Here is a 19,610-nt window from a genome sequence, read left to right as displayed (position 1 = left end):
TTCTTTTCTTTATTTTTTACTCCATTCATTCTGCTGTGTTCTTTCCCTCACTTTTCTTGTGTGATTTTTTTAAAAGCTGGTTCTCCATGTTACAGGTTGGTTTTTCTAGTGACATTTTCTGCTCTTCACTATTTATCAATATTTTAAAGTTCTTCAATGTCATCATTTTTTCTCTCTGTTTAGACCAGGGGTAGTCAACCTTTTTATACCTACCCACTTTTATATCTCTGTTAATAGTAAAATTTTCTAACTGCCCACTGGTTCCACAGTAATGGTGATTTATAAAGTAGAGAAGTAACTTTACTTTATAAAATTTATAAAGCAGAGTTACAGCAAGGTAAAACATATAATAATAATTATTTACCAAGTACTTTATGTCGGATTTTCACTAAGTTTGGCAGAATAAATCTTTATAAAACAACTTACTATAGTTAAATCTATCTTTTTATTTATACTTTGGTTGCTCCGCTACTGCCCACCATGAAAGCTGGAATGCCCATTAGTGGGTGGTAGGAACCAGGTTGACTACCACTGGTTTAGACTATCAGTTCCCCTCTCATTTTATTATGTTTTATATCTTTACGTGCCATAAGTGTTTCCTTAATTTCTTTGGGAGTACATAGAATTTATAGTTTAAAATCTTTATTCTCAAGTAAATCTTCATTGATCTTTAATAGGTTTATTTTTAAGTTCTTCCTCTCTCTTCCCTTCTTTTTCTTCTTCCTCTTTCAATTTTCTTTCTCTCCCTCTCTCTCCTTCCTTTTAACGTCCTTCTTTCTGCTTTTCTTGGATGCTGTTTTTAATCATAAACCCACTTTCTAAAAACTTCTCACTTATTTTGGATTGAAAGACTCTCTTTCTGATGCCTGTTAACATCCCCTGCCCCGAAATCAATAATTTGAAAATAAAAGAGCATACCACAAAACAGGACACACTCCTAACATTGAGAGGCACTTTCTAGTTTAGGAGCTTCAAAAAAATTTATAGAAAAACACAGAATGAAGGCTCTAATATTCTAAAGCTTCATGTTTGCCCCAAGATGGCACCACTTTTAGTTAAAAAGATATGTCGGAGATAATAGCATGCTGCTTGGAGGAGCAATTTCCCATCTATTTGTCAGTCTTGCTCAACAGTGGTAGAAGAGAAGACCCATGTGCTGAGTATCTTTCAGCTTTTTTTTTTTTAAAGTTTATTTATTCATTTTAGTGAGAGAGGAAGGGGGAGAGAGTGAGAGAGACAGGAACATTGATCAGTTCCTATATGTGTCCTGTCCAGGGATTGAATCACCAACCTCTATGCTTTGGGATGATTCTCCTACCAACCAAGCTATTCAGCCAGGGCTCTTTCAGCCTTTTCAAAGCTAACAACAACAAGAAGTGGGAATATTTAGATTTTCTATCATATGTCACTTACAACTCTGCACTGTGTTCAAAAACTCAAGAATGCAAGTGTGGCTCTCGGTATCCTCTCTCATTGTGGTCTAAATATAGAGTATGGTACCTAACAGTTGTTCTGTGGCATTTAAGGAGGGGCTGAACCATTCTAAGTTTAAATTGGAAATCAAAGAAATGAGTTTTGTAAGCATGCCCACATGTCATTACCTTTCCAAGAAGTCCATTGTAACTTTCATAATTTGTTTTACTGAGACCCAGAAACACAGTGATCAGACTTAATGTTTGGTTTAAGATACAGGAAGTTGAGGCTTAATTAATACTTCCTGAAACTCTAGGCATTTAGAAGCAAATTATATATTGGGATTATTTTACTCTATTAGTCAGTGTATTCAAAAGGTAATTTATTTAACCTAATGACTTTCTGTAAAATTAACAAAGTGTTTTCAAAGCATATTTATGAAACAAAAAGTAATTGATGAAAGGTTTCCATTTGGCAATTTTTCTGGAATTTTTATTATTAATTGGAAATCAATTTCTAAGCATCTAGAACAGGGGTCCTCAAACTTTTTACACAGGGGGCCAGTTCACTGTCCCTCAGACCGTTGGAGGGCCGGACTATAAAGAAAACTATGAACAAATCCCTATGCACACTGCACATATCTTATTTTAAAGTAAAAAAAAAACAGAACGGGAACAAATACAATATTTTAAATAAAGAACAAGTAAATTTAAATCAACAAACCAGTTGACCAGTATTTCAATGGGAACTATGTTCCTCTCACTGACCACCAATGAAAGAGGTGCCCCTTCCAGAAGTGTGGTGGGGGCTGGATAAATGGCCTCAGGGGGCCGCATGCAGCCCGTGGGGTGTAGTTTGGGGACCCCTGATCTAGAAGATATAGGCATTTGATAAAAATTACATTTTTTCTGAGAAATGGATCCCATGAGATTAATCAAATTTATTTCTTTCTATGACAGAGTGACAAGCTGTTAGATCTTATGAAATAATACCCGTATTAATACTTCTCATTAGATAGACTTACAGTGGCCTATCACAGTGAGTTGGTAAATATTTAATAAACTTAGGTTTTGAACTTTTTCCAGTCAGTTGTCTGTCTGTGAACTGAAATGACAACTTGACTGGTCGGCTTCATTTGTAGTACTAATTTTCCTTCTGATCCCACACACACAGACTCAAACTCTGACTTTTCCTTCATGTAGAATAATTAATTTCTTTATGGAAAAAATATGCTTATTTTTATACCTTTATTTAAATAAACCAGGGTTGCTTTTCATAAATAATTTGTAACTATTTTAAACTCAGTTGATTATGTGTTTTCTAATGAATTGACTACTTTTTGGACTGAACTGAACAGCTTGCTTAATTGCTATGACAGTGCATAGCCCTAAACTGACCCTGACTTTGGAAATTAAAACACCAAAGCACATCATCATATTCATGGGCACAGATACACACCCAAACACTGACCTTTTGCTTCATGTCAAAAATAATAATCTCTTTATGGAAAACCATGCTGCATTTATGGCAAACAAGTAGGAAGATTTCATTCCAACTGTGCTTCAGGAAGAATTTTCCTATGTTAAAACTCAGTAAAGTTCCCGTTAGTTCATAAAATGCTCTTACAGTCAAGTATGTAAACAGCTTCAGGTTGTTTATTGCACCAAACCTGAACCACATTGACTAGCATCTATTCAAAGCCTGTTAGAATCTATCTAGCCTTTTACCAATTCAGTAAGCTATCTTTTCTAATACTTCCAATACATAGCCTTGCTCAAGGGGAGTAGTTTCCCTGTTCTCTGGGTAAAGTTTAATAATCATTCTTATCTCCATAATCTTGCTCCTTCTGCTAATAATTTCCACCTTCTCAAGTCTGAAATGCTCTTTGCTAACTTTTATACTTTCTTCTCTTCTTTGGAGCCCACTTCCTGTCCGAAATCCTGAAACAAAGTTTTATTTTGCTGTCAAATTTCACAGTGATTCTCCCCTTTTCTGATCTTATATCATTATTTAAACAAAAGCTTTCCTTTTGATCCCCTAAATTTAATTTTTTTCTTTGCAGGTAGATTGCATATTTTCTTATTCCAGGTACCATATGACATATCTTTTTTCTTTTTTATTTTCAACAATCATAAAGCACAGTATTAAGTATATAATAAGTTTTGGTTGTTAAACAAAAGTATCAATTAAAACAAAACAAAGTTATAAAGTTATTGTTAGGCTTTACTTTTCCAGTATAAAGTGCTTAAAGGATTTAACATCATATTAAAAACAACAGTAAGGTAATTGAAGCCCTCAAAGTTCCAGTAAGGCAGAGAATTGATGGTTTTGTTTTCAAAAATAAGAACTCATGAAATAGATTATATCAATATAAACATGGAAAATGAAGATTCTAATTCAGAGGAATGATGTCCTTTTTTATCCCCAAAGTCATTTTCTGAATATGTTCTTAGAGTTGGGATTTCATCGTCATGTAGCCAACGTATGTCATATTTTCAGAAAGCTTGGAACTGTTCAGGGTTCTATAGGGTATGTTATTTTTTCTGGCTCTTTTGTTTCCTTTGTTCCTTATTTCTTGCTTATTTCTTCCTTTTCTTTAAAACCTTGTAGGGCTGTTAGGAGGGTGAAGTTCTCAGATCTGTGCCTGGCACATTGTTAAGAGCTCAGAAAGTCTTAGCCATTGTTATTGTCATTTGTTTCTTTTATTACATTTCCCAACCTCCAAACAAGCCTGGTAAAATATACAAAAACATTATTTAGTATTATTCATATCTAAAAAAATATGATTAAGGGAAAGAAAGTAGCAAGCTAAATGCCCTCTGAAGTATATACTAGTATTTGCCTATAAAAAAGCTTAGATTTTATTCCTACTTTCCTCAATAAATGTTTGTTAATCATCTCATATGTGTAAAGCAGTGTGTGTGTGTGGGGGCACATATTATTCAGAAGTAGATCCTAATAATTTCCTACACTATGAGTATCTTATTTCAGTAACTAGGAATAATGTTATTTAAAATGTAGAGGAGATAGACATAAATAATTCAAGGTTGAAAGTCAAAAGTGCTCAGAGAAAGGTACAGATAAAACGAGAGTTCACAGGGGGAAATGAAAGAGCTATTTTCAGTTTAGGGGGTTAATAATTCATAAAAGAGAGAGGATTTGAAATGAACTTTGATGATAGAGCTAGTTTTGGACAAGGGTAAATTTGAGGGAGGTAGGAAGATGTGATGGATTATGGTGACTGCAAATCCTATGTCACTTCACACATTGAGAAGTGGCATTTATTTCCCTTCCTTTTGAAAGCTTTCTAGTTTTGTGACTGATTTCATCAATACAACATGGGCGTGGTCGGAGTGACACTGTGCCAGTTCTGAGCCTAGCCTCTAAGAGAATTGGAAGCTTGTGCTTCCTCCTCCCTGCAATACAACGTTCAGGATTCAAGATAGCCACAAGGAGAGATTATGTGTGGAGCTCACATAGAGAAAGGTCAGCTTCCAGTAGTTTGCAAGTTCTGGATGACATACTTTTTAATTTGGGTATTTTCTTTTGTGAAGTGTATGTTCAAGTTTGTGCCCATTTTTTTCCTATTGATTTGTCTGTCTCATTAATTTGTAATTTATCTGTTGTGTTTATATTTTTTGTCACATACATTATATGGCAGGTATTTTCTCCCAATCTACTTGAAGTTCTGTCCTAATTATGTCTTTTGTTTAAAAGAAGTTCTTAATATTAAGGTAATACAGTTTATCAGCATTTTCTTTTATGACTAGAATTTTTTGTGACCTATTAATATTTAAGGCCATGATGATACTTTTCCGGTTTCTTTTATAAGTTTAAACATTTCGCTTTGATGTTTATATCTACAGTGCTTTTGAATTGATCTTTGTGATCATTGCGAGCTAAGAGTCCAGATTCATTATTTTCCATATGAAACATACACTGAACCTAGCATCACTTATTGAAAAGAACATTTTTTGCCCTCTGTACTACGTTTCAACTTTGTCATAAACTAAATGACTATGTAAGTGTGGGTCTCGGTCTATACTCCTTTAGTCTCTTCCATTGGTCTATCTGCATATCATCAGGTCAAACACATGTTGTTTTAATTAATGTAAATTTATAAATCTTGAAACATGGTAGTATAAACCCTTCTAGTTTTTTCTTCAAGATTGTTTTAGCTCTCTTTTGCCTTTTGCAATGTGTTGTACATCTTAAAATCAGGTTGTCAATTGCATGCAAAAAACCTGCTGGAATTTTTAATGAGATTATGTATATCAATTTGGAGAGAAATGACATTTTTATTATATTGTCTCCTCCAATCTATGTCTGTTTTGTATTCCTCCATTGTTCAGATGTTCTTCACTTTCATTCAATAATGTTTTGTAGATATAGATTTGTATATATGTATTTACACATTTCGAGTTAGATATGTCATGCTTTTTGATGCTACTGTGTATGTTATCTATTAAGTTTTATTTCCTAATTGTTTCTTGCTAGTATACAGAAAATATTCTTTTTTATATTGGTCATTTGTCCATTGGCTTACAAAATTGTTTTATACATTTGAATAAATGTTTTGTAAGTTCTTTTGCATTCTAAACATGCAATCAGATCAAATGTGAAAAATGAGAGTTTTGAGTCTTACTTCCTCATATCTATATCTCATTTTTTTCCTGCCATACTGCATTGGCTAAGATTGCCAGTGTAAACCAAATAAAGGTAGTGACAGCAGACATTTCCATTCTCAGTAGGAAAGGTTTCAATGTTTTACCATTAATTATAATTATGACCATTAATTCTTCTATTTCAGTTTTGCTAACAGATTTTACAATGATTTTGTGTTAAATTTATAAAATGATTGTTCTGCTTCTAATGAAAAGTCTTATGATTCTCTTCCTTTATTCTAATATGGTAAATTGCATTGATTGATTATGAAATATTAAATAAATCTTGAATTCCTGAAGCAAACTTGTTCATGGTGTTCTATCTTTTCATATACATTGGATTTAATTCATTAACATCTTGGTTAGAATTTTTACATGTATGGTCATAACAGAGATACACCAAGAATTTTCCTTTCTTGTAAGGTCCTTGTCTAAGTATTAAGATTATATTGTTAGTTTTCTAAACCTGACAAAATTATATAAGATTAGTTTCATTTTTTTCTTAAATAAAAAGATATATGACCTTGGAGATTTCCTTGTGGAAAATATTTTATTTTTTATATTGAATTTATTGGGGTGACACTGGTTAACATAATTATAAGGTTTCAGGTGTCCAATTCTACAACGCATCTCTGACACTAAATTTTATGTTCACCTTCCCCACCCCCCAAATCAAGTCTTTGTCCATCCCCATTTATTCCCCCAGACCCTCATCCACTTTCCCCTTACATACCCGGCAATCATGACACTGTTGTCCATGTCCATGAGTTTCTCTCTCTCCCTTTTGTTTTTGGTCTTTTTTCATTCAATCCTTTCACTTACTCCCTCATCCAGTCCCTATGCCTCACAGCTATCAGCCTATTCTCTAAGTATGAGTCTGTCTTTATTTTGCTAATTGGTTCATTTTGTTTATTAGATTCCACATGAGTGAAATCATATGGTATTTGTCTTTCTCTGATTGACTTATTTCACTTAGCATTAAAAATATTTTCATTAAATTCAATTTCTTTGACACAGAGCTATTAGAATTTCCCAAATTTTACCATTTTATCTAGTGTAATATTTAATTGTTGCTTATATTATCTTTTAATGTTTGTGTGATCTTTAAAGATGCCCCAATTTATTATTAACATTGTATGCTGCGTCATCTCTCTCTCTCTCTTTTTTTTTTTTTTCATTTTTTTTTTTTTCTGAAGCTGGAAACAGGGAGAGACAGTCAGACAGACTCCCGCATGCGCCCCACCGGGATCCACTTGGCACGCCCACCATGGGGCGACGCTCTGCCCACCAGGGGGCAATGCTCTGCCCATCCTGGGCGTTGCCATGTTGCGACCAGAGCCACTCTAGCGCCTGAGGCAGAGGCCACAGAGCCATCCCCAGTGCCCAGGCCATCTTTGCTCCAATGGAGCCTTGGCTGCGGGAGGGGAAGAGAGAGACAGAGAGGAAAGCGCGGCGGAGGGGTGGAGAAGCAAATGGGCGCTTCTCCTGTGTGCCCTGGCTGGGAATCAAACCCGGGTTCTCCACACGCTAGGCCGACGCTCTACCACTGAGCCAACCGGCCAGGGCTCTCTCTTTAAATAGTCTTGTTAGAAGATTATCAATTTTATTAGCCTTTTTAAAGAATCATCAAATAGGCTTATTAATTTTCTCCACTGGTTGTATATTTTCTATGTTATTAATTTCTGATCTTAGCTTTTGAATTTTCTTTCTTATCCTTCCTTTGAATCCAATTGGACATTTTAAAAATTTGTTTTTCTCTAACTTGATCTCTGGCTCAGGAGTCTGGGATATTTTGCCATTATCCATAAAATTATAAATGCTAACTGGTAAAGTATTTAAAATCTCAAACCCTTTACCTTTCTTGACAATAATATTCCCTTATTATACATCCAATATTTGTAGAAATTTTAGTGATGTCTCAAGAGTCAGCCCCTGCCTGGAGCAGATAGCCGTCACAGCGTGAGTGTCAAGGCTCACTGCTCGATACCCACCTTCTTCCTGTGATCTTTATCTCTTTATTCTGGCAGCCTTGACATGCCAATACTCTAATTTTGTTTTTCTAGTTTTATGAAATTGCCAAATGTTCGATTGGCTTCTCTGCTTCTTAGGGGCAGCCCTCTGCCTGCTTCTCAAGTTCTTGCCTTGCAGGTCGAAAAACAAATGCCCTTAGAGCAGGGGTCCCCAAACTACGGCCCACGGGCCACATGCGGCCCCCTGAGGTAATTTATCCGGCCCCTGCCACACTTCTGGAAGGGGCACCTCTTTCATTGGTGGTCAGCATCCATATCCTGTGCTCCTGGAGTACTGTATGTAGCAGCGTCGCTCACGTACAGTACTACTTCCGGTGACGCGGGATGCACGCGTCACGGCTCCGGAAGCGCGTCATATCACTTGTTACGGCTAGCAGTGACAAATATGGAACCGGACATTGACCATCTCATTAGCCAAAATCAGGCCCATAGTTTCCATTGAAATACTGGTCAGTTTGTTGATTTAAATTTACTTGTTTTTTATTTTAAATATTGTATTTGTACCCGTTTTGTTTTTTTACTTTAAAATAAGATATATGCAGTGTGCATAGGGATTTGTTCATAAGTTTTTTTTATAGTCTGGCCCTCCAACAGTCTTGAGGGACAGTGAACTGGCCCCCTGTGTAAAAAGTTTGGGGACCCCTGCCTTAGAGGAACAGCGGCACACAAATATTGGGCTTACTTTAAAAAATTGGCTCACTCCTCTCTGGGACTGTGGCCTTCTAAGTGCTTATTCCCTTGGATGATCTCCAAAGTCTTCAAATAGATTTTAAAAAATTTATCCACTTTTCTATTTGTTCTTGATTACAGCATGGTTTGTTACATAATATTCCTTTAGAGCTGGAAACAGATGTGCCAGAATAATTTTTTCTTAGTGAAGGATTTCTCACATTGGAAAGATATGTAATTTTCTGTATATTTTATGCTTTATTGTTTAATCCCCCAAAGAGCGTATTTCCATTGTGTTGAACAATGGTAATATTTTAGAGTTCACTGTATGTTCAGGGAATATCAATAGCATCACAACTGCTTTTAGGATACAAACTGTGTTCAACAGACACTTAGGGTTTCTTTAGTTAACTCTAAGAACTCCTTAGAGAATTTGTTATAAGGAAGTCTTTATCACTATCTTTCTCTATATCTATGTCCACCCCCCACCCCTGCCTGCCCAAACACACACGAATTCAGCATCTTAAGCCTCCAGTCAGAATGCTTGTTTGGAACTAAAAATCTGTGTCATAGAACAAAAGGTCTCTATTGACTACAGACACAAAAAAGCGCACCAAAAATTTATTTAAAATAATAATTAGGTAAGTTTCTTCTTTTTATGGCATATAAATGTGTTACATTCTTAAATAAGTCTTAATTTTGTATACAAAAATTCAAACCTACAAATTATGTAAAATGCTTATTTTATGAAGCCACTTCATGCTTTAATTCATGTCCTTCACCCTTTAATTCATTTTATAATTCTGAAATGGCACATGGAGCTAATGTTACCACAAATATTCCTTTAATCTGAAAAATATGTTTTTTGGAAAGCCACTCAACTCAAATAAGGCTCTAAATTTCTTTCTCTAAATCAATTTAAATTAGTTACATTTTAGATAGTGATGCAGTGCCGGAGCCCTAGGAGAAATGCAAGAAATATAATTAAGTTTTGACAGTTATGTGTATATTTTTCTAATTGTAGGGAAGAAGGGCAGTCAGGCCAAAAGCGACTTAAGTAACTTAGAAAAAAATCCCTTTTCAACTTTTAGTGGTTGCTGAAGTCCTTTTAGAATGTAAAATCAATTTGTGTGAAGGCACTGATTTTGTGTACTTGCGAATTTGTGTAAATGTACTATGCATTTACTGTGAAAATTTAATTGAGTTTTTATGCTTATGGCATATAGCTAATAAAACAATCCAAATATTTTAGCCATGTTTTAATCAAAGGTGACTATCTTAAACTAACTTAATTCCAAGTGTCTGGCCTTATTTTAACTTAATGGGTCTATGTCTAAGCAATAATCTAATTTTAAGCTTTTTGTTTATTCCAAGTAAAGTCAAACAATATGTACATTTGTTAAGAATAATCTTTGGGCAACACTTGTGTTGATGTATTCCATTAGAATTGATTTGGGGAGCCTCTTCTGAGTAACCTATCCAAACTGTTTCTTTTTAGGATTTGCTGAAGTGGGAGGGATAAAGTTAACTATATCTTCTATTCAAAATTAACTGTTGAATGTTAAATATTTTCCACATCTATTCATTTTGGATTTATTGAAATAAGTTTCAGAAGTGGGACCTCTTCCAAATTCTTAGATCATTTTAACCATAAAAGGCTAAATAGTATTTTGCAATCCTATGAGCAGTAATCTGATTTTTAGGTGGATTTTTTTTTAAAAAAGGAATTAATGTAATATAAGCTTTCAAAATTAAAACTCCATGTGTGATCCATCATAGACAACATTATTTCAGTGCCTATAATGTGTCATGCACTTGAGATACAAAGGGGACAAGAGAAAGGGAAATATAATTTATAGAGTATTCCATATTTTCCAGATATTGTAACTTTATCTAATTTGTTTCTTACAGTACTCCTATAAGGATAGGAGGTGTTATCTCAATTTTAAAAATGAGGATCCCATAGCTCAGCAGGTTTAAGTAATTTTTGCACAATTATAAAGGCACTAAATGAAGATGGAACTTAAACACAGGTAGAGGAATGAATAGAAAAGAAGGTAAATTATAAACTGACCATTTCCATTACATTATCAAAATAAAACATCTAATCATTCACTCAACTGCTCACACATTTGGCATCTGATAGATGTCTATGTTTTGAGCACTAGGGATATAAAATGAAATAAGGAGATGTAGATCTTAAACTCGAGGGGTTTGTAGTACAATATGTGGTACTGGGTTGAAAGCGCTATAAAGAGGAATGCCCAAGATGCTGAGCCCAGAAGGGAAACCTAATTAGGTCATTGGCTGAGTCAATCTCCACTATGTAGCTTATCCTTACAACTACAGGAGGCAGATATTATTCACCTCATTTTATAGAAGAAGAAATTGAGCTTCATAGAGATTAAAAGAATTGTCAGTGATAACTCAACTAGTGAGTAGGAAGGGCTTATCTTTGAAGCAAGCACATGTATCAGCTTCTGTTTTCACCTTGTGGAACTTGAAATAGGATTCAGTACTTTTTGGAATCAGTTATACAGAATACATTCATTAAGGCATTAGTATCCACTATAGATTTTAGGGGAGACTTTTTGAAAATTTCATTCAGCACTCTTTTCTCACTAATACTGTTAAAAATTCACATAGTGGTGAAGAAAGTATAAGCACGTTATAGGAATGGCAGATGTAATTCACACCCCAAACACAGTTCCCATCAGTCCACTTCCCTGCTCAGAAGTCAGCCTACAGACAATAGCCACAGCCAACTGACCAGTATTCATGGTGACTCGCTCACCAGTGCATTTCTCAATGCCTTGATGAAGGGAGTATGTCCTCCAGACACTCCCAGTTGTAATGAGTAGCGAATAGCTAAACAGGCTATACATTATTTTATCTTCCTGAACCATTGGAATCCGTCCTCTACATATGGCAGCAAAGTCCTGGCACATCATCTGAATTGACTGTAGGCCACGCTGAGTTCAGCCTTCAGTTATCCAGACTCACAGACTAACAAAGCCACTCCTAGGCACTCGAGCCACACTTTTAATTCCTGAATTCTGAGTGAGTGCACCTACATGTGTATATTCATCCTGCTCAGTCTCTATTATCTCATCACTTGTTTCATCCTCTTTTGACTGATACCCTCAGGTCAACTTACCATATCCCTTGGTATTGCACCCCCACTGGCCCCACTCTTGTCCAGTAAGTTATATGGATACCACAGGCATATGTAGGCAACCCAGTTCAGAGTTCCATTTTGAGGGTGAGTTTTCTGAGGCCACTCTTGTTATCAATTACTATACAGTCAGGGTTCTACCAGAAAAACAGCACACCGATGTTGGGTAATAAAGCAAATATTTACACATACACGGGTCAGATCAGGGGAAATTGACAAGCATAGTTTGGCACCCTGCCTGTTTTCATCCCTTGGCCTAATGGGAAGGGAAGGGAGCAATTTCCAGAGTAAAGAGAGAAGAGCTGTATAGAAGGACAGAAACTAACCTTCTATAGAGGACAGTCAAATGCAGGACCCAACTGGGAGGGCGCTGGGAGTAAAAACACCTCAGCCTCACTCTTTTCTCACCCATATCGGCAACTGGCTGAGCTACAAGTCAGAGGATAAAGGAACCTTTTGGTGATTTCCATAAACTTTGGCCTTCTGAGCACAGAGTAGGGTAGAAAAGGGTAGGAAGTAGATCTACAGGGGCAAACAGAAGACATCCAGTGTAAAGCACAGCCTAAGAACTATACTCAATAACATTGTAGTCACTGTGTATGTTGCCAGATGGGTACTAGACTTATCAGGGTGATCACTTCATTAGGCATAATTATAGATACAATAACTATGTGGTACACCTGAAACTAATATAACGTTGTATGTCAATTATAATTAAAAAATAAACTGAAAAAACACATCCCAGCAATAGGCCAAATATTTAATGTAGGATTGTTTATAGTATTTAAAATGTATTTAGGAAACAGCAATGTTCAATGTTTACCTAGATAAATAATTATGTTGAACAGGTGACTGCACATATTTTGTGTAAATGGAACAATTAAATATTTAGAACTTCAGCCAAAAAGTTTATCTTAAGAAACATTTCAAGTTTTAAAAAATTTACATTTATATCACATTTATGCTCATTTGTATTTAATGACCACATTACTTCAAAACATTCATTATTTAACAAAGAATAATGTAGTACTTCCCTTCTCTTTTCTCAATTTTGTCTGTAATTTAATATAGAGTGCACATTTTCATAAACTACAGTGTGTCCGTAAAGTCATGGTGCACTTTTGACCGGTCACAGGAAAGCAACAAAAGACAATAGAAATGTGAAATCTGCACCAAATAAAAGAAAAACCCTCCCAGTTTCTGTAGGATGATGTGGCAGCATGTGCCCATGCGCAGATGATGATGTAACACCGTGTATACAGTGGAGCAGCCCACGGCCATGCCAGTCAAGATGTGGACAGTACATAGGAAAGTTCAGTGTGTTCTGTGGCTTGCTAAATTCGAATCCGTGAACAAAGTGTAACATGAATATTGGCGCGTTTATAAGAAGGTGCCACCACATAGAAATAACTTTACTTGGTGGGATAAGCAGTTGAAGGAAACTGGCAGTTTGGTGGAGAAACCCCGTTCTGGTAGGCCATCAGTCAGTGATGAGTCTGTAGAGGCTATACGGGATAGCTACCTAAGGAGCCCTAAAAATCTGTGCTTGAGCCCATATCAAACTGCACTGAATAGGTATGATACTGGGAGAGTTTTCCTTTTATTTGGTGCAGATTTCACACTACTATAGTCTTTTGTTGCTTTCCTGTGACCAGTCAAAAGTGCACCATGACTTTACGGACACACTGTATATAAGAGAAAGCCTATATATTTGGTTCATAATATTTATTATGTAAAAAAAGAACACAGTGAGGTTCTTGGGCAGAAAGCATAAAGAATTTGAAAAGGTTGCAAAAGTGATAAATAATTTAAAATTAGTTATAATATTATTTATTTCATTCTTTATTTTTTTAGAAAGCATGTTTGGAAAGTAAGAAAGTTAAACCATGTCCACTTTTGTGTTTCAATTGTTGAAACTTCTGTGAGTAATCAATATTATAGCATGCTGCTGAACTTAAAAGTGGTCTAAACAGTCCCTTTCATTCAAGACTTTGGTGCCTTTAGGGATGAGTTCAAAGCCTTCGCAGAGGAAATTTGGGACAGTAGTTAATTAAGCATGTGAACATCAGGATTCAGGTTTCATGTCTTTAAAATGTGGTCAAAGTGATGTCTACCTCTTGGTTGTGAAGATGATGTGTGTTGATACTTAAAGTGCTTTCACAGCTCTTGGCATACAGTAAATGTTGAACTAGTTTAAGTTCCCTTCCCCCTACGCTTGTGCCTCGGAGATTTCTATTGTCCTTAGAATCCCGTAACTAGCTCAGAGAGGCCTTCTGCGATCCACTGACCCCCAGATTAGAGGAAGCTCTCTAATACACCTCTTTATAGTAACCTGTACTTTTTTCATTACAATATTTGACTTGTAACTACCGTATATGGATTTATTAAATTAATGTCCATTTCTCTTGCTAGACTTTTTCAGGATTATTAGTAACTATATTTGTTCTGCTACCTTTTATCACATACAGGCAATACAAGTAATATTTATAAGCAAACTCACACTAAGCTCTTAGAGTATGGTGTGAATCAGAGTATGGTATGTATACCATATTTGTCATCTTGATTATTAAAGGTAACCACACATACCAACCTGAAAATTACGGGCAACACCTAGAATTAGACCTGCATTTAGAAGATAGTGATCTTGATCCTGTAACTATTCCCTAGGGCAAGCCTTGTTGAACATTAACTGCATGGCATCTTTGCACATCTGGAACTAAAAAGCATACAACTGTTTCTAAAGCCCAAGCATGCACTGAGTGCAAAATCTGCCTAGCTCAGTTACCAGGTAAAGTTCTATAGTTACCAATACTAAGTCTTTCTTATAAAACACTTAGCTTTAAACACCGTATAACTCTATGTTGGCAAGAAAATATTGTTTTTCAAATGAGTAATTTTTGTTTGCATAAGTAAAACAAAATTGAAATTTGATGAACAGATATTTATTAAGCACCTATTATGAGCAACCTAGGTCAACAGATGAGCCATTCATGTGGAATTGCAGGGGCTTTTTTGGGAGTGAACAGCAGGCCAGAGTGGGCTGCTCCCCTGATACGGGGGAGGAGAGAATGAAAAATGAAAAAGTGAGCATTTGAAGGGTGACTGAAATATGAGGTGAGAGAGAGAGACTTCAGCTCTTGTGAATTGGAAGAATATTAGTTATCTGTTGCTATGTAACAAATTTCCCCCAATTTGGCAGCTTAAAACAATAAGCATTCAGCATCACACCATTCTGTGTGTCAGGAACCTGGGAACAGCTCAGCTGGGCGGTTCTGGCTCAGGGTCTCTCATCAGGTTGTGGTCAAGGCCACCTTGGGGAAGACCTTCCTAACTCACTCAGGAGGCTGTCGGCAGGTTCAGACCTTGCCAGCAGGCCTCTCCAGAAACTTCCTGCATGTCCTCAGCACACAGCAGCTGATGTGTGCAAAGGATTCAAAAGAGGGAGCAAAAGAGGACAAGCGACAAGGTTTGAAGGCTTGAACAAGTTTGAAAGTTTTTTTAATAGCATAATAATGGAAATAATATCTCTTCACTTCCACCATATTCTATTTCCTACAAGCTAGTAACAAAGTCTAGACCACATCCAAGGGGAGAGGAATTAAGCTTCATCTCTTGAGAAGAGAAGTACTAAATTTGTGCACATATTTTTAAAGGTGATAGAGGAACCAGGCAGGGACATGGAAACATACAGACCTCTTTGTGATGCCTTATATATAATGTCTGGGATAACCTTTTAAAGAAAGCTAGGGGTATAAAGAGTCACAGTTGACTCCTAGAGGTGTGTGTGTTTATGTTTTTATGTGTGTGTGTGTGTGTCTGTTTTAAGAGACAGGGGCAAACTTCAAGGCAACCCAGCTATAGTCATATGATATACAAACCAACACTGCAAGGCATAATACCTTAGTGTCAAATCCCAATAGTAGTTTACAGAAGGAAGAATTCATAGGCCCTGGCCAGTTGGCTCGGTGGTAGAGCGTTGGCCTGGCGTGCAGGAGTCCTGGGTTTGATTCCCAGCCAGGGCACACAGGAGAAGCGCCCATCTGCTTCTCCACCCCTTCCCCTCTCCTTCCTCTCTGTCTCTCTCTTCCCCTCCCACAGCCAAGGCTCCATTGGAGCAAAGTTGGCCCGGGCACTGAGGATGGCTCTATGGCCTCTGCCTCAGGTGCTAGAATGGCTTGGTTGCAACAGAGCGATGCCCCAGATGGGCAGAGCATCACCTCCTGGTGGGCGTGCTGGGTGGATCCCGGTGGGGCACATGCGGGAGTCTGTCTGGCTGTCTCCCCATTTCCAGCTTCAGAAAAAAAAATAACAACAGCAACAAAAAGAATTCAGCATGGTCTAGGGAAGTCAGGAATGGCTTCATAGAAGAAATACAGGTTGTTCCAGATTTTAAATATTATTATGTGGCATTTATTTAATATACTTTGCATTTTACTGGCAAAAGGTAATTCAAGTCAAATTTTCACTGCTTAAATGAAGGAAAAATATCCACAATCATTTGTTAGTTGTATGTGTACTTTTCCCCATCTAAAATACCTGATCTTTTTAGTTGAAAGCCCCTAATTCTTTTTTTTTAATTTTTATTTTATTTATTCATTTTTAGAGAGGAGAGAGAGAGGGAGAGAGAGAGACAGAGAGGGAGAGAGAAGAGAGAGAGACAGAGAGAGAGAGAGAGGGAGAGAGAGGAGAGAGAGATAGAGAGAGAGAAGGGGGGAGGAGCTGGAAGCATCAACTCCCATATGTGCCTTGACCAGGCAAGCCCAGGGTTTCGAACCAGCAACCTCAGCATTTCCAGGTCAATGCTGTATCCACTGCGCCACCACAGGTCAGGCCAAAAGCCCCTAATTCTTTAAGCCACACATTAAATATGTAGGGCAGAAAAAACATTCTCTGAATAATGGACAGTATCTCCCCACAAGCCAAAGCACATGTATATGATCCCGTGCCCACCAACAGGGATGCAAATCATGAAATAAGGGAAAGGAGATTGCTGCTCCCATCTAAATTCTTCTTAGTCCAAAGCCATGCTCTGGGAGCTACGAAACTCCATATTCATCAGTTACACTTGCCACGTTTCCTATGGCCATTAGCACTTTAAGCAAACAGAAAAAATAAGCAACTTAAAAACAAAGCAAAACAAAAAAATCTACCTCATCTATCCTTATATTATTTCCCTAATTAGAGCTAGTTTGCCACAGAAAACTTTAGGGTTTATTTCTCCTCTTCATTCCTATAGTGTCAGTGGTGCTGATGCAGCTGCATAATTTGCATAGAAAGTTGCTTGATTCTGTAGTCAGAATACCAATAAGGTGGCCTGTTTCTAAGTATGTTTATTCTCTCTTGATTGACTCTTCACTTACATGCTTTTCTGCACAATGCATACTTACTTGCATATCCTCAGACATCTGTCACATGCTCACCAGGCCTTACGGCTGGCCTAGTTATCAAACTTGAACAGTATGGAAACACTTGTATATGGCCCAATATTATAGCATTCCTCGTAAAGAAATTAACCCATAAAAATATATTAAACAACATCCTTGCTTGACTTATATTTGATGAATTTATTAACATTTAAGTTTGCATTCACTGAGATGGAGCTATTTATTTTCAGCAAATGACCTCCTTGTTATAAACAACTGTAGTTGTCTATCCACACCACTGTAACAGTCCAACTTGATTTCCAGCCTATAGAACAGAATTCATTTTGTCACGGTATTAGTTTTGCTATGTGAAGTTAGACAGGCTCATTATAAATTGTGGTCTTTATTACCAAGAAACGCATTTGGAAGTATACTTGTGGAAAAAATAGGAAAACATAATTTAAATTGGTATTGTCTTAGAAAATCCTAGAAATATCTGGAATAGATGGTCACATATTTATAGATGACCTGGTTCAATCTCCTATCCAACGCTAAACAACTTTACACAATATCTTTCAACAAAAAAATGATACAGCTAATTTGGAATTCAGTCAATGAAGATATAACTTATTAACTTTCAATTCATTCAGTAAAATGTATTAAGTACCTTCTGTTTGACAGGGCCTGTGCTAAGAGTTGGTAGCATAGAAGTGAGAATAGTACTTCTTACCCTTTCCATTTCTGTATAAATCCATTATTTAGAAAGTGATTGCACATACTAGTCAACATTTGCCCCCAGAAAAGAGTCAGCCATTGGTATTTGGTTTGCTATCTGGGAGTTACACTGACAAAATAAATCTTTTTATTTTAACAAACCTTAAGATGCCTTAAGAGAGAGAGGGATGGGGGGTGTGGGGTGGGAGTACAGAAGGACAAATACACAGTGACAGAAAATGATTTGACTTTGGGTGACAGGTATACAACATAATCAACAGTTCACATGCTATAGAAATGTTTACCTGAAACCTATGTACTCTTACTGATCAATGTCACTGTTAAATTTAATTTCTAAATTAACAAAAAAGAAGTATAAAGATTTGACAACTACTAAATTTTCTCTGAACTTTTCTACTTCAGTAGCCTCTGGTCCTGCAAAATTCAGATTATTTTCCTCTGAACACATTTTGATTTGAATATGTCCCTTTTCAAATGTGGGTTGTTAAACCTTATTTTATATAAGGTTTTATATATATATTTTATATATATAAAATAAGGTTATTATATTGATATATGTATACATATTATAATTATAGAATTATATATTATATATAAGTATATATATATACACACACTTTTTTTTGAGATAGAGATAGAGAGAAAGATAGAGAGATAGATAGATAGAGAGAGAGAGAGAGAGAGAGAGAGAGAGAGAGACAGGAACATCAAGCTGCCCCTGCATGTGCCCTGACCAGGGAATTTTCCCGGTAACCTCTGTGCTCTGGGAGGATACTTCAATCAACCGAGCTATCTGGCCAGGGCTTAATTTTTATAGATTTTTAGAGAAACAGAGAGAAGAAGGGAGAGAGAAGGGAGGGGAAAGAAGTTTTGTTCCACTAACTCATGCATTTTTTGGTTGCTTTCCCTGTGTACCCTGATCAGGGATCAAACCTGCAACCTTGTTCTGAGACGATACTCTTAACTGACTGAGCTAACCGGCCAGGGCCTTTAATATATTTTAGACATGTCTAGACTTTTTCTTTAAACCAGAAGCTTGGGTTATTAATGGATTCTGCTGAGAATGTAATCACACACTAGAGACATATTGATTTTTCTTAGGTTCCATTCATCCCCCTACTTCTTGCCATCTATTAGCCAGAAAGTATCTTAAATAATAGAGTAAACCCCTGTAGCTAGAGTCCTTGTTTTTCAGGTCTTGTTGTGATCACCCAGGACATTTTGGTGATTTATATAACTTGCGAATAATAAAATGCTCATCCTCGAGTAACAATTAAATCTTCATGTGCAATAGAACCTTTTGCTTTAGGGAAAAAGAACATTGCCTAATCACATAAACATGAAATGCATCTCTTCAAAATAAAACAGACATTTTCATAATGTTATGCAATCTTTTAAAGTTAAATAAGCAAGGGAAAAATAATGCTAAATAAGAAAAATAAAAAGAAATGAAATAAAACTTTGATAGTTTAAGTCTTTAGTTTTGAAAAACAACTACATACTATATAATACATGCTGATTGCAATTTATAATTTCAGGATGCACAGACAAGTATAAAGAG

The 19,610-nt window shown here is 36.3% G+C and overlaps 1 protein-coding gene across 7 annotated transcripts in view; it reads right to left on the bottom strand.

Annotated features, from left to right (window-relative positions):
- The window catches only part of CABCOCO1 (ciliary associated calcium binding coiled-coil 1), a 131,400-nt gene that overhangs the window by 46,313 nt on the left and 65,477 nt on the right, over positions 1–19,610 (bottom strand). Inside the window, exon 6 of one of the 7 annotated variants that reach the window (XM_066243790.1) lies at positions 3,641–4,144. The exons of the other annotated variants lie outside the window; for them this stretch is intronic. Within the exon in view, the coding sequence (XP_066099887.1) occupies positions 4,103–4,144 (42 nt within the window). The 3' untranslated portion in view covers positions 3,641–4,102. Of the gene's footprint in view, positions 1–3,640; positions 4,145–19,610 lie in introns of those variants that run through there. 7 annotated transcript variants of the gene reach the window in all.

Source organism: Saccopteryx bilineata, chromosome 9 (assembly GCF_036850765.1).
Source record: "Saccopteryx bilineata isolate mSacBil1 chromosome 9, mSacBil1_pri_phased_curated, whole genome shotgun sequence".
In the NCBI taxonomy this organism is placed as follows: domain Eukaryota; kingdom Metazoa; phylum Chordata; class Mammalia; order Chiroptera; family Emballonuridae; genus Saccopteryx; species Saccopteryx bilineata.
This window is presented reverse-complemented; position numbering and strand designations above follow the sequence as displayed.